The 15,949-nt window shown below is 43.3% G+C and overlaps 1 protein-coding gene across 7 annotated transcripts in view; it reads left to right on the plus strand.

Moving 5' to 3' along the window:
- The window catches only part of STK38 (serine/threonine kinase 38), a 111,360-nt gene that overhangs the window by 24,923 nt on the left and 70,488 nt on the right, over window positions 1-15,949 (plus strand). For 3 of the 7 annotated variants that reach the window (XM_045572923.1, XM_036415280.2, XM_036415279.2), the window contains 7 exons: window positions 243-345; window positions 1,423-1,484; window positions 7,492-7,609; window positions 8,882-9,005; window positions 9,200-9,295; window positions 10,242-10,336; window positions 10,830-12,750. In XM_045572923.1, coding sequence (XP_045428879.1) covers window positions 243-345; window positions 1,423-1,484; window positions 7,492-7,609; window positions 8,882-9,005; window positions 9,200-9,295; window positions 10,242-10,336; window positions 10,830-10,960 — 729 coding nt within the window. In that variant the 3' untranslated portion in view covers window positions 10,961-12,750. Of the gene's footprint in view, window positions 1-242; window positions 346-1,422; window positions 1,485-7,491; window positions 7,610-8,881; window positions 9,006-9,199; window positions 9,296-10,097; window positions 10,126-10,241; window positions 10,337-10,829; window positions 12,751-15,949 lie in introns of those variants that run through there. The other 4 variants (XM_045572920.1, XM_036415281.2, XM_045572922.1 and 1 more) reach the window with 4 other exon arrangements.

The raw sequence follows: 15,949 nt of genomic DNA on the forward strand, positions 1-15,949 counted from the left end.
TTCTTAGACCATATATATATATATATATATATATATATATATATATGAAGTAAAATTATCTTTAGATGCTATGGAGGGTTCAGCTATATTTAAAAGTACATATTTAGACAAAAATAAAGATAATATGCAAAATTGAAAATACTTTTATTAGTGTAATAGAACTTGGGGTGATCTTACGAAAATACTGCTATGTTCCACATCCATGAATGCTCATCCTTTACCTGGTCTCTTCTTTCCTATAGGGCCATGTGAAACTTTCTGATTTTGGCCTTTGCACCGGCCTGAAGAAAGCACACAGGACAGAATTTTATAGGAATTTGAACCACAGCCTTCCCAGTGATTTCAGTAAGTGTTAACAGTGATTAGCCTTTTTATTCCTTAACTGGGCCTAGGAGAGCTGGTCCCCTGGTAACCAGAATATGCCGGACAGATTAGGAGAGTCTCCCTTTGAGTATTTTTTTTAATTTGTATTCTCACCTGAGGGTATTTTTCCATTGATTTTTAGGGAGAGTGGAAGAGAGAGGGAAAGACAGAGAGAAACATCGATGTGAGAGAAACACATTGATTGGTTGCCTCCTGTACATGTTCTGACCAGGGCCAAGACTGGTGAAGAGCCTGCACCTGAGGTACATGCCCTTGACCGGAATCAAACCCGGGACCCTTCAGGCCACAAGCTGATGCTCTATTCACTGAGTTAAACCAGCTAGGGCCCTTTGAGACTAGAGAGTTAAATGATTTGCACTTGTATAGCAGTGCCCCCAAACGTGTTAAGACGAATGTCATAAAGACCTTGCCTTGGAGCTCTACTGAGAAGGTTCCTGGGGAGGGATTGGGGGCAGTAGAGGAAAAAGTCCTGGGAAAACACACACACACACACACACACACACACACACACACACACACAGATTAGATTTACCCTACATGCTTCTTTCTTTCGTGATGGAAAGAAATTTATCCTTATGAGTGTTACTTTCACTATCAATCAAACCACTGAAATTATATAGTAAAATTACAGTTCATCTTAGAGAGCATATGTCAAATAATGTATTATAAACCTAGGAGTTTCTGATTAACAATTACTGCTCTTGGAAATTTGATGGTCATTTTGAGAAATTATAAATGTTTTAGGTCCATTTTGGGACCTTTGCTTCTGATGAGACTGAATTTCCGGTAATTCTGATGAAATTCCCTGTAGTTCTGAGCAAGGCTTGCCTGTGTTCTCTGTAGCCACATGATCCATATGGAAGTGCTGTTTGATCCCATTGTGTGATTCTTTGAACAAATGCTTGCTGGGAAATGTGTCATCCAAAGCTACTGATGTGTTGGCAGACTTTGGGGCTCATGTGGTTTGAACCAGAGCCTAAAAAAGTAGTAAACATTCCTGTCTGGACTTCGAATAGAACTTGTTTTCTCTACTTTTAGCTTTCCAGAACATGAATTCCAAAAGGAAAGCAGAAACCTGGAAAAGAAATAGACGTCAGCTAGTAAGTAATCTCTGTAGCTTCTTAAATGCTATAAGCCAAGTATGAATATGTTAAAACATGCACATAAATTTGCATTTAATAAGTTTCTGCTGCATGCACATCTCTCCCATGCTTTTACGATGACCTAACAACGTGCTGTTGTTACGTCGGTAGCACCAAAGTTGTCATTTGGAAGCAGGTGATACTAGCTCGTTTTGGTTGTCATTTTCAGTGGATGACCTCATTCTGACCTTTTACATTGGTGAAAACCCCTTTCTTTTCTTTCCCACCATTTCCCTATTTTATGATGGCAAAGGGGTCATATTTAAGCTCCAGGTCTCTCAAAATGAAACTAAGCATATACATCTACCCAGAGTTTTAAGACAATAATGGTTCACAAACTTCTAAAATTTTGATTCACTTCAGCAAGTCATTACTCCTCAATTTACCTGCCCCACCCTTTTCTATTTTGTGGTTGAAAAAAGAACCAGGTGTTAAAAATTGGAGAGACATTTAAGGGAAATGCTTATTCCTTTATAGATATTTGAGCAAATACACATAAAATGTGCCACAAGCTAAAAATTAACATTGGATTTATCTTGATAGTAAGTAGGAAGTTATTTAAATAATAAAACTTCACCAGTGAAATGTTGCTATCTAGCAAGCTTTTATTCTGATTAATTGGTTTATACTTGAAATGTAATGTACATGTCTTACTGTCTAGTTATTGGGAATTAATAGAAATAGAAATGTGAATCACTGCACACTTAGGCTTTGCTAGAACTGCAGCAAATGAAGTTGGCGATGGCAGAGCTGAACTAATAGCTAATAATTAGAAAGCAAGAGCAGCAGCAATGGAAAGCTGTGACTAGCTCGGAGTGAGGATCACATGCGTATTACCTAGACATGGTGGCACTTCTGCTTGTGACAAATACAGATACAGTAGGTCGCTTGGCAGGAGTGCTGAATACTAGTTTTCAGCCACATTTCTTGGTAAAATACTGAATTAGAGTTCTCTATAGTGTTTTTAATGCCTTACTTAATAGGTCACTAGTAAGTAGCTATCCTATTCTGTGAAAATGGAAGCGTGTAGAATTGTTTAAGAAAGAATCAAAAGAAGGCTTGCTTTTTTCTTTTTTTTAACTTACTTGAAGCCCATTATGTGGGCTCAGACTATGCTGAGTATTATGATTTTTATGTTAAACCTGGGCCCTGGGAGAGGCAATAACTTAACCCAAACACTTTTGGAGATACTGTGACTGAAATTAGTCTTTGATAATCAGGAATAGTTAGTGACATCGCAGTCCCTTTTGCTTAGGAACTCTGATGTTCTTTAAACGTCTGATCCTTTGTGGTTGAAAACGGTTCCATAGCGTGGAGAGGGCTAGGGAATGCTGGGACAGCTCTGGCAGGTGCTTCTGAGTGGCTCTCCATAGAGCAGCTCTAACTCCCTGCACATCAGGATCACTTGAACTTCAGAGCATACTAACGTCTGGGTGCACCCCCAGAGATGCCATTGGCTTGGCTTCAGGTAGATAGTCTGGGTATCTGATTTTTAAAAGGACTCCGGGTGATTCTGTGCAGTGAAGGTTGAGACCCTCTAAGGAAGAGCCTATTTCTTAACAATAGCTTCTGCATTATTGGGACATGGACATTTACCTATGTTTTGGAAGCTAATAAAAGGTAAGGAACCTTGTTTGGTTTTTAATTTTTTAAAATAAAAGCAAGCTAATATTTAACCTTTGGCCACTATACTAATACTTGTTTTGGGGGTAATTAAGCTTAACTGCCTTAAATTATTCTTATACTTTGAGACAGGCATTATGCTCTTTGACACTCAAAAGGTCATGTCAGCTTGCTAGGAACCACTTACAGGTCTATAAGGAAGGGGGTCTCACTGTTGCTGTATTTGGAATTTACTGTCCTTTAATAGTTTAAAATGTTTTGTAGTTTTTTAAAATCTTAGTAAACTAAGGTTCTCATGCTGTGATTAATGTTCAGATCTTTTTATTTTATCTATGTTAGAAATGGAAATATATTAAAATCATCCTCATATTATCAATTTTGATAACTTAAATTAAAACCACTTTTCAGTCTTCAAAAGGTCAATTAACCCTGTGCTTTTGACATTGCATAGGCGATCCCATCCAGCCAGAACCAAACAGGAAGTTAATACTAGTTAATGCTTAATGTAGATTTACTGCTCTAGGTAAAGCCTGTCATATTGTTCACCCACCCTCTTACTGTTCTTTCTTCTCCTTTTTAAAAATCTTTATTGTTGAAATATTACACATGTCCCCTTTCCCTCACTCCCACTGACCCCATGTAGCCCGCTCCTGCCCTGGGCCTTCACCGCCTTATCTGTGTCCGAGGGTTATGCATATATGCAGACACGTTTCCACCCACCCACCCTGCCTTCCATCTGGGATTTGGCAGTCTTGTTACCTTTCAATCCATTGAGAATTACTGGATCAAGTAGAGGTTAAGGATCGTTCCTTGGCTGCTTAAATTGTAATGTTTTAAACAGCTATGTGGGTAACCTTAGGCCTAGTAACTGATTAGGAAATAGGTCTGAGTCAGCTTTAAGTTACTAACCGCAGAGGTAGGAATTGAAGTCTATGTAGGCATTCGATCTTTGCCAACTTATTTATTTTTTTTTAGTGCAGAAGTTATCGAAGTGTTTGAGTAGGAAATGAAATTGCTTTATTTTCCCCCCAAATCCTAAATGAAATAATATGTTGGAACATGTTGTGTTTGAAAATGACTATTAACAACTGACAAAGCTCTTAAAAGTGCAGCTCTAATTAACACTAAAGATATCCAGAGAATAAAAAGAAAAAGGTTATTGATTTGACAAAAGTTTGGGAAATGGGCACTCCCTCGGCTAGTTTGTTAAAAGGAGGGTGAGCTCCTGAGGCCGGATTCCAGCCCGTAAGTCACAGGTTGTGCCTGCTGTGGGCTGTGTTTGTAACCTAGAAGTCTTTTAATGCCTTCGTACCTTGAAGTAATTCTTTTCCGGTTGCAGTAGATCTCTGGTTTCATAATAGAAATCTTGAACAAATAAGGTTTATTTAATATTCAGCTTTGCTGGAATAAATCTAGTCTCTGAATTGAAGGGCTTCTTCTTGGGCCCAATCCGCGTTTCAGACTTCAAGCTTTAAAACAAAATAAAACTGGCATTTATGTTATTTAAATGTGTAGTTAAAGAAAATACTATGCAATTATGTATATGGAAAAGGTGGACTTCTGTCTTACAGTATACACAAAATAAATTGTAGATGAAAAGTAAAACTTTGACCATTTTAGAAGCAAATACTTGTAATATCTTTAGAACCTCAGAATAAAGAAGGATTTCTCAAATGTCATAAAAGAAGTACAAATCATAAAGAAAAGTGTGTTTTATTTTACTTACTACTTATAAAAAACACACACAACTTTCTGTATGTTGAAAGATATAAAGGGGAAGGTAAGTCCTGTGGTCCAACTCCTTTGGAATTGTATTGCAGTTCATGTGCATATCCTCCAACCCAGCAATTCCACCCTCAGTCATGTGCCTTGAAGAAACTTGTCCCTGTCAACCAGGAGACATGCCAAAGAATGTTTATTGCATTTTCATAATAGCAAAAAGAAAACAAAACACAGAAATTAGTGGTTCCTGTCCATCTACAGGAAAATGGTTACATTTTGGAATAGAATATTTTACAGCAGTGAAAAAAATTGAACTACAGTTACATATGACATCATGGATCAATTTTAGAAACAAAACATTCAGAAGACAAATCAAATAGTAGAGGCCACATGTAGAATGATGCTGTTTTTACAAAACTCAGAAACAAAACTAAAAAAGATTTAGAGAGACACATGGCAAAATTAAATTGCTTTTTAGAAGCAGAAGAATGATAAACATAAAATTAAGCATATGAGGTTTGGGAGAGCCCAAGGACGGGGTGAAATGGGATGGGATGGGAGGAGTACACGTTTAGTTTTAATGGTATTGGTAATACTTTGGTTCTTTAGTTGAACTCTTATTTATTTTCATTATTATGCTTTATAATTTAATAATTACACCTTTTTGATATGTGACAAATATTGCTTCGTTTAAAAAAAATAAATGATAAGCCTCCAACTGGGAGAAGATATTTGCAATATGTGAAACTACAAAAGATTAATGTCCTGAATCAGGATTAATGCCCTGGATTTATTTTAAAAATTCCTCTGAATCAATAAGAAAAAAGAAAATGCAACAACAACAAAAAAAATACACTAATAGGCAAAGGATCTGAACTCCAAGGAATTTATAAAAAAAAAAAAAAAAAAAAGACCTGAATGGCTAATTTACATAGGAATATGCATCAACCTTACTGAAAATAAGGAAAATACAAATTAAAACGGTGTGATCCTATATTATATTCATCAGATTGGTAAAAGTTAAAAAGTTCAACAGAGCCAAGTATGGGTGAGATGGAACATCAGGAGCTCCTCCCCTGGGGGCGGTTAAGTAGGCATAGCCGCCCGGAAGGACAATTGGAAGACGGCTTATTAAGTACAATAGAAGACAGTGACGCTATTTCTTTTACATTTTCAAATGCCCAGGAAGTGGTACAAGAATGTTCATTCAGGTGTCTTTGTTATAGTGAAACACTGGAAGCAATGTAAGTGTCCATTTACTGGAGAATGAATAAAAAAAAAAATCCATTTGTGTAATGAAAAAGTATACAGTAGTAAAATGAGTGAAAGAGTTATGTGAATTAATCTCGTCTATAATTGAGTAAAACAAGCAAGCCTTTTAAAATAATACAGATCAGTGTGAACCCTTTACATACAGAAAGTAGTATGTCAGTTACATGAATATTCACACCAGCATAGCAAGCAACTTCAGGCTGTCTTTAACTGCAGTGAGGGAGGGACCAGGGGTCTGGCTTTAGTCTATCTTTAGTTTCACTTTTTAAAAAAAAGACAAATGATCTACAACAAATATGGCAGATTATTTAACCTCTCTTTAATATGGGTAATGGTTACATGTGTATTGTTTTGTTTCTGTATGTTTGCAGTATTTCACAATAAATACTAAAAAAGAACACAGCTGTGCTTTTAATGTTGGAGGTTATATAATGGGAAGCATTGAGTGGAGCCTTCGGCTGGTCTGCCTCCGGTGCCGAGGCCTCCGGGAGGTGCTGCGCTCCCAGGGCTGCAGCCGGGGCAGGAGACAGCGTCCTTCGTTTACAAACTCTCCTCTAGCAGCTCGTCGTATAAATAGTTCCGTTTGGCAAATAGACACATAAACCTTAGACCTGTAGGATATGTCTGTAGCTTTTAATAATACACTTCTCTTTATGATTTTCTTAAAGAATGGATATGGTGGAAAGAGGGATGGTTTGGAGCAAGAGAATTTCCAAACTTCACTCTGCCCCTTAACTCGTTCTGAGGCCTTGGGCAAAGCCATTTTGGGCGTCAGATTTTTTTTTTTTAATCTGCAAAGTTGGATTAATAAGGTCCTAAAGTCCCCTTTGCTAAGTTTTTTTCAGGACTAAACAGTCCCATAAGCATTAAGAAGTCCAGAGCCTGGCATTTCCCGGCTGCTTAGTAAACTAGGACGAGTTGTCCTGACAGGCACTCGTAGGCTTTGGGCCCCTCACCTCACTGACAGCTTTACTGTTCATCTTGGAAGTGCTCTGGCAAACCAGGCTTGCCGTTAAGCAGCGAGGCCTTCCTGAGTGTTTAGTTTGTGGGCAGCTGTAGACCGGGGTTGGGGAACTTTCTGCCAAGGGCCATTGGATATTTATAACATCATTCACGGGCCATACAAACGATCAACTTAAAAACTGGCCTGCCGTATTTGGTCAAGCATTTAATTAACTCACCCCTAATGCCTTGGCAGGCCCAGACCAAATGATTTCATGGGCCTTCTATGGCCTGTGGGCCGACGCTCCCCACCCCTGCCCTAGATGGTGCTGGGCCTCTGGTCTATGGAACAGAACTCTGGCCCCTCTTGCCTGCTGGGCCTCCTGACATGTGGTACGTGTTTCAGGCCTTCTCCACAGTAGGGACGCCTGACTACATTGCTCCCGAGGTGTTCATGCAGACCGGGTACAACAAGCTCTGTGACTGGTGGTCGCTTGGCGTGATCATGTATGAGATGCTCATTGGTAAGTTGTATGCTTTCCCTTGGCATTTTCTGTGTGGCCGGGAAGGAGTCCTACAGTGATAATAAACTCCCATTTCAGTTTGAGGCTGATCTGAGTGCTCTCCCCTTCCCATCTTTCAAAATAGTTTCCTAAGTAGAAAACTCTTGGCCAAAAAATGCAACCTGCTGTATTCGCTGGCACAGTGATACCCTGTGGTTGCTTTGCTGATCATTTATCATGTTTTTCTTCTGCTTTTTCTCCCTCTCCATCCAGCAGCTCTTTCCGTCACTGGCATTTATTAAACATTCATTGCATGCCGAGAGATTTACCTGGGCAGTGCCTCATACACTCCTACTTTCTATTTGCTGTCCCCTTCGTCTCTCGAAGTCTTCAAAGCATGGGACTCTCTGATCTCTGTCCCTCCTATTCAGATGGTATGTCTCCTTTAGGGACACATCAGGGGGGTGGCTCCATGCCCCAGAGCATAGGAGAGTCAGTATGTCTGTGCAGCACTGAGTGTGTCTGTGGACAACAGGCATGGCCTCTGTCTGACTGTGATGTCTCTGGGAGCATTGGATGGAGGCCACTGGAGTGGATGTCACGTGTGGAGGCAGGTAGAGGAGTGTGTGTGTATTTATCTTCCTGCCTGTGGTTCTCAAAGAGGGATAGTGGTTTCTTTCAAAACCCACGCTTTTTCCTTACTGTGCTTGTTTGGATGCTCTTAGAATGGAGTAGTTTCTTTTATTCTTTTTTTAAAATCCTTACCCGAGGATATGTTTATTGAGTTTGGAGAGAGGAACGGAGAGGGAGGGAGAGAAACATTGATGTGAGAGAGAAACATTGATTGGTTGCCTCCTGTACACTCCCTGACTGGGACAGAAACCGCACCCTAGGTATGTGCCCTCACCGGGAACTGAATCTGAATCCATTTGGTGTTTGGGGCGATGCTCCAACCAACTGAGCCACCAGCCAGGGTGAGGTGCTTCTTACTAACGTTCCATCCTTTCAGTTTTCCTTTGGCACAGTGGTTCCACATCTGTAACTCGCCTTTCTTTTTCTGATCCAGTTATTAGCTGGCTCCCAGGAGGTTCCAAGAGCACAACTGCACTTTGGGTTTAGGGGCTCGGGGAAGATAAAGGCTGTTGAGGTGCTTTCTGGGATGAGTGAAATCCTGTCCATGTCATGGAGGGAAGGACATAACAAGATCATTAAAGACATGGAATTCTATTAAGGAGAATAATCTCCTACTCAACGCTCTGCAGTGTAAAAGCTCCAGGTTCCTTTTTATTGCAGGCTACCCACCTTTCTGTTCTGAGACCCCTCAGGAGACATATAAGAAGGTGATGAACTGGAAAGAAACTCTGACTTTCCCTCCAGAAGTTCCTATCTCTGAGAAAGCCAAGGATCTGATTTTGAGGTATTGGTCAGAGAACATCTCCCCCGCCCCACCCAGGCTTTTTGACATCAGTGAACCCGTTTTTTACATCTTTGGTGATTTCCTGGGTTTGCACCCTGCTTCCTCCTGTTTCTCCTTCTGAAAAGGGGAGGTTATCCCTTTTCTTTTTGAAAAGAAACCACGTGAGGTATGCTGAAGGCCTCTGTCTCTTCCAGATTCTGCTGTGAATGGGAACATAGGATTGGAGCCCCTGGAGTGGAGGAAATCAAAAGTAATTCTTTTTTTGAAGGTGTTGACTGGGAACACATCAGGTATATCCATATAAAAGCTAAAGGATTGTTTTAGAAATTCTGTAGTTAACTTAATACTAAGTTGGAAGCACTGTTGTTGGCAAACCAAGTCAGAGAAGAGATCATTTTAGAAATTCAGGATATTTTCCTGATTTAAGTTTTTGCTGAGGACTGGGAATTGGAGCTTCCTGCTAGCCCTGAGTCATGGGATGTGTGAAAGCCAGCAGCTACTTCCAAAGTGAAGTGGACTTTGGGTTCCATGGGGAAGGGAACATCTAAGAAGGGTGTTGTCCTTGCCTTTACTGGGAGCACTCCAACCTCTCAGTGTTGGGGACCACCAGCCCGACTGTCCCTGCCCGAGGGAAGGGACTGCCTCCGGGAGGTGGAGGAGGAAGGAGGGGTGGAAGGACTGGGCAGGACGTGGCAAGAAGGGGTGGAGGGAGAGGGAGAGTGTCTGGTGTGGGGAGCACTCCCAGCCCAGCGGGAGGCTGCGCAGCCTGCCGGGCCGCACCCGGGCCCAGGCCGCTCAGTGTTTGTGGTTGCTGAACAGAAGGTGAAGTTGTTACCTGTTTGCTGACTGTGTTCTGACTTGCATCCTTGTGATTTTTACCGTTGCCTCCTTTGTGCTGCCTCCTCGTTGGCATCTCTGATGGATGGGCAGAGCCCTACCGGAGGGGGCTCTCTGAGGCCCAGGCACCCTTTCTAGCAGGCAGGGCAAGTCATCGGGGAGCACATAGCTTGGACTTTAATTTCCCCGTAGTGTTCTTTCTAGCTATGAATAGTTGTTACAGTTTTCATTGTGATTTATTTTGTTTGGCTGTAGTCAGTTGGTGTGATTGGTCCGTGGTCAGAAGCTTTTCAGAGAAAATGAGTGCTGCCGGATCCGGGTCTTCTCTGTGGAAGGCTGGTTAGTTATGACCCATCTGATTACTAACCGTAGTAATTTTGGCATGTCTGTTCTTGGCAGAGAGAGACCTGCTGCAATATCTATTGAAATCAAAAGCATTGACGATACCTCAAACTTCGATGAGTTTCCAGAATCTGATATTCTTAAGCCAACAGGTAATACCACCAATTCTCCCTACTGCTGCCTTGCTATTGCATTATTTCCCCCCAGTTTTGGGGTGATGTTTACAGATCAGGGTAGAGGACATGGAGAGGAACTTCAGGTCTTCGGGTGCGTGGTAAGTATTTCCGGTGCTGTGCTGGGTAGCAGAGAGACCTTGCCACATGGAAGATGGTTACACACTCCCGGGCTTAGCCTGCCCAGCGGGTGGGTCAGTCACAAGGGTCTGCTCTCTTGTTGCTGTTTATTACAGTAAAGGCTGGGTGACCTGGAATGACAGAAATGGGGAAATAAACCGCTTTAAATATATGTGGAAAAAATGAGGTTCAAGGAACATATTGGCAAGCAATGTAGAAAATTCACACTGAGTGAAAAATAGCTTTTCCCAGATGGAAAACTGGTATGTCCTTCAGAACGCCACGCCTTCAGTACCCAGCTGGCTGTCGGGGTAAGGCAGGGAGTCAACTTTCACATCTGTCTCTTTCCCAGTGGCAACCAGTAATCACCCTGAGACTGACTACAAGAACAAGGACTGGGTCTTCATCAATTACACCTACAAGCGCTTTGAGGGCCTGACTGCGCGGGGGGCAATCCCTTCCTACATGAAAGCAGCAAAATAGCGCCCTGGATGGCCCCCCACGTGGAGCCGAGTTCTATGTGCAACACCGCGTGTTCCTCTCACACACTTTGGAAGCTTCCGAGAAGCTTATGGAACCCACCCTTATGTCCCGGAAATTCGCCTGAAATGTGACAGTGAGGATTCTCTTCACAGCGCACCGAAGCTGTAGAACGGAGCCAGCAGTTCCACCACTCGGCCATGCGCAGCTTCTTCAGACACTTCTAAGTGTCACGAGCCAATTTGATAGATGTTTGTTTAAAAATAAATAAACACACACAACACTTGAGTTTTCCTAAGTTCACAGAACGAAGGGAAAAAACAGCCATCATCCAGCATTATTAAAACTAACATACTCTTACTGAATCTCCACCAAGCCCCGTGGTTTTGTGATATGCTTTCTGCCAAGCCCACCGAGTATTTCCTTTTCCTTTACAGCTGAAGGTTCCATAGTACTAAGGAAATAAAGCAATAAGGAAAGCCTGATGGGGTGATGGTAGTTTCTCCCAGACGAGAGGCTCTTCAGCCTCCATTCGTGGTGCACTTTATTTATGGTACTAGGATACAGACCGCCCATTGCCGTGTATCCTCCGCCATCTGAAATACTCATGCTGCTTTTTGGAGTGCTGATGGGGGGCACCAGCTTGATCCATTGTTGCTCTTCAAAGGCCCCAAAGCCATTGGGCATTGCCAGAGTCCGGATCACGTGGGAGACCTCATTTCTCTTCTCGGCTAGCTCACAACATCCCTGAGTCGGATGTGGCTGTGGACCAGCAATTCCCACAAGTGCTGCCAACAGGAACTTGGCTTATTCCTGGGAACACAGCAAGGAGAGCCAGGCACAGGCAGGAGCCTGGGACCCCCTTGGCTGAGGTGCTGCTCCCACGGGTCTCCAGAACCTGCTTGGAAGTGGGCAGGAGCCGGCCCAGTGGGAAGCGCAGAGCCAGCCTCAGCGCTTTGTCACGTCCACTCCTCAGTCCTTGGTGCAACTCAACTGTGTTTTGTCTTCTCTCTCTGTATTTCTTCTCTCCCATCTTTCAGTACCATTTTGCCTTGGAATCATGATTACAGATATTTCCTTTGCAGATGCCTTCCTGGGGGATGTTCCTCTCCACCCTGCAGGGTGGCCTGCAGCTGGGGCTGAGGCTCCTGCTGAGGATTCTCTCATGAGACACCCTCGGAACTTTAGCACAAAGTGCCTTCTCTTTTACAGCTGCCACCACCTTTATAGGAAGTTTGCTGTGTCAGAAAATTGTGGAGGCTCCATAGTAATGCATTATTTTAAATTGTAATAACTCTGAACGCATCATTTGCACCTGGGTGGTAACTTACCTGTGCAGAGCATCCTGGCCCAGCTGCAGCGGGACCGCTCCTGCCAGTCTTGATGTTATTAAGATCAGCTTTGAGAGGAAAGTCTGTCCTGGCTTAGCCATTCGGAAAAGAAGAATGGAATTCAGTTACAGTAGTAAATGAAATTGCTTTGGGTTTCCATGTTTAGAGAAAGATAAAAGATTTTTAAGGAAGTATTAACTGGATGAAGGTAATGTGTCTGCCCCTAATCTTTCATTCATGGTCTGTTAGTGAAAAGGAAGTAAATGAGATTCTTTTGTGTAACTTTGTAGTTTCTTTGTATTACCAAATAGTTGGGGTGTTGACCCCCATGTGTTTTGCAAGAGTATGTGGTAAGCATGGGTAAGGAGTGGTGATTGTGTGTTGGGGAGTGGCGGGGGATAATTTGTTTTTGGGGTAAATGTCCACTTTTTACACTTTTGAATAAACTGTGTGGAAAAAGCAGTGTACTGTGTTCTAATTCAGTATGGCTTCCAATTCAAAGAGGCAGAATGCTAACTGCATCGTCGTCTGCAGACCGGGTGCTTTTCTGTCTCGGGGAAGCTGCAGCTGTGTCTTCTGATTTGCTGTCCATACAAAGAGACTGTCTTCTCTCGGCCCCACGCATGTTCTTCCTACCTGATTCCTACCTGTGTCACAGAATTAAGGCCACGGGGAGACCTTTCTGACAGAGAGAAGCCTTTGTACGACTGTTTACAGCTCAGTCCATTAATTTCCCCAGCCTGGCGCTGCCAGGAATCTCAAAAGCTCTCAGGGCAGGACTTCTCAGCCCCCATGTTCCCCAGAGCAGGGTTCTGTTTCCAGATCGTGTGTATTTGGGTCCTGTTGGGTCCCACTTACCCCTTCTCTAGGTTAGAGAAGGAAGCCTGAGAAAGTGGCAGGAAGGAAGGGATCAAAATCGGGGTCAGACCCGCAGCGAGGGAAGCTAAATCGTTAGAATGTGGACTGTCCTTCCAAGGCTGGTCGCAGACATGTGGGAATTGGCTCAATATTGGTTCTGGTCACAGATTATTCTGTTTCCTACTTTATTTTTAAAAATATTTTTATTGATTTCAGAGAGGAAGAGCGATGGAGAGGAAGATACATCGATGAGAGTCATTGATCAGTTGTGTTTTGCCCCAAAACTGGAGATTGGGCCTCAGGCTGGGCATGTGCCCCCAGGAATCAGCCGTGACCTCCTGGTTCCTAGGTCGACACTCAAGCCAGGCACCCACTGCTTTGTAGAATTACTTTAGAAAGTAACATACAGGCAAATTCCTTTGGGATTAATATTCAAGGTTTAAATAGTAGGTTGCTAATTTTAAAACATTTATATGGCATAATAGGACTCCTCTTCTACTTATTACTAATACTTTTTCTCTGAATTGTTTCCTTGAAAAGTATATTTCCTGGATCATCTTTTCCTGTCTCCTGAGCCTTTGTATATAACCTAATGGTGTTATCAGAACTCAGAAGGACTCAGTGAATGCTCTTTTCCTTTGCTAGGTAGTATACATTTTCCCGGAATTATCTATCAAAGCCAATACTGACTTAAAACTAACCTTCACATGCTTGTTTGGGCATATTTTCAGAGAAAAACATTTTGCCCAAATAACATTTAAGCACCATAATATATGGAATTCAATACCAGGCGCTTGGACAAGGAAGTGAGGGCTGAGTGGTTCTGAACTGCACAGCAGTGTGGGGAGAATTCCCACCAAGGGGCTAACAACGCAGCATCGGCTGAAAAGTTAGTATTTTAGTGGCGATGTAACAGTACTCTTAAACCAACCCGAAGTTGCTGGGAAGCTTAGGGAAGCCCCCGGAGATGTTTGCAAACAGCAGTGATTGGGCAGGGAGGAGTGAGCCACAGGATGTTGGCGGCAGGAAGGTATGGTCTTGTGCTGTGGTAGAGGCACGGAGTTGAGTAATAACTGCTTTATGAAGAACACTGCACTCACTTTGTCATTTCCTTCTCCCACTTCCACCCACTCCAGTCTGGTGCCTCTTCCTTGTGTGAAATGTTAGTATTATTCCATGTATAAAGCATGCTAGTATTTTTATTATTCCTGTGGTCACTGGGTCCTGCCATACCCACTGGCTTCTTGACTCCTTAATCTTTTTTTTTTTTTTTTTTTTTTAAGTTGATTTTAGAGAAGGAAGAGGGAGAGTTGAAAACATCAGTGATGAGAGGGAATCATTGATCAGCTGCCTCCTGCATGCCCCCCACTGGGGACAGCCCACAACTGAGACGTGCCCCTGGCTGAAATTGACGCTCTATCCACTGAGTCACAGCAGCAGGGCTTGACTCCTTAATCTTAATCAGCCTCCTGTACTACACCGTTGACTTCAAAAACAGCTCCCACCTCTCCGACTTCTGTCTTGCAGTTACTCTGCCACCACTTAAATGCTGGTGCTTTTTAGAGCAATCACTTTTGCACTCTTTTCACTCGTGATCTTCAGGCCACCCGCCCCATACTGCGGCTTCAACTGCCATGCTCTGGTGGTGAGGTCTTCGAAGTGACCAGCCTACCTCGACCACTCCCCGGATCGCCTGGTCTCATGGAGCCAAGTGCCTACTAGAAGTGCCATTGGATGGCCTTCACCAGGCTCAGGCCAAGGCTGTCCAAGACTCCTTGCCTCCATAGCCTTTTTTCTAGCTCAGTCTACTCAGCTATCCAAACCACAAACTTCTTCCATGCCTCCCAAGTAAGCATGCCCAGGTCCGGAGCTTGGCCACTATCCTACCAGTGCCTTCCCCACTCGGTGCTGAACACATTGCAGTGATCTCAAAGTGACCTTTTCCGGTCCTTTGAAGCCTGTCATTCCCCCCTGCTGTCAAAAGAAATTCTCTGAAATTTTAAGTCTGACCGTGTCTTTCTGCATAAAACCTTGAGGGCTCCCATCCCAGTACACCGTTGTCTGAGGCCTTTCTTTACTCTGGCCTCTTCTCTGCATCACCACGCCCACTTCCCTGATGACAGTAAGCCATTATGCCATCTTTGCTTACAGTTGAGTTGGCCTAGGATACCTCCTCCCCTCATACTCATGGATCCAAAACTTGTATTCATCCTTCACAATTTGGTTCATGGTCACCTGTAGAATTGTCTTGTAACCTCTTCCCTCACAGTAAAAACTGGCTACTCTATCTTTATGGGACTTCTGAGTGACCTGGACTGTCTACTGAAGTCTTCTCTGTGTGATCCCAACAGCTCCTTGGTGGGAGGAACTGTGTCCTAGTCAGGGTGTCCCCATGGCCCAGCAGTGCTTGGCACAGAACATACTCTGCAGGCCATGCTTCTAGAGCATGTTCTTAACCTCAGGCCTGCTAGGAAGGCACAGGCTTGCTCTGCACCCCTGAAATTCAGTGTCACCAGCAGTAGGCTCCCAGGTTGAGCGAGGGGCCTCAGTAGACACCAGCCCCGAGTACGGCTAAGGATGAGAAAGAGGCTCTACTATGATGTCTCCAAGGGACCTTTCACTGATGCCGTGGTTCCTCACTGGCTTAAACCTAAACTGGGACATCAAAGTTTGCGTCCTCTTTCAAACTTACATCTGACTTTGCGAGGTCCTACTTAGTTGTACTTGAGGGTTTGAGGGGTCTCGAATGCAAGTTAACCAGGAACTAGAGAAGGGAGACCATTAGGGCTCTGGAACCTAGACG

This window comes from Pipistrellus kuhlii, unplaced genomic scaffold (assembly GCF_014108245.1).
Source record: "Pipistrellus kuhlii isolate mPipKuh1 unplaced genomic scaffold, mPipKuh1.p scaffold_m20_p_5, whole genome shotgun sequence".
NCBI classification, from domain to species: Eukaryota; Metazoa; Chordata; class Mammalia; order Chiroptera; family Vespertilionidae; genus Pipistrellus; species Pipistrellus kuhlii.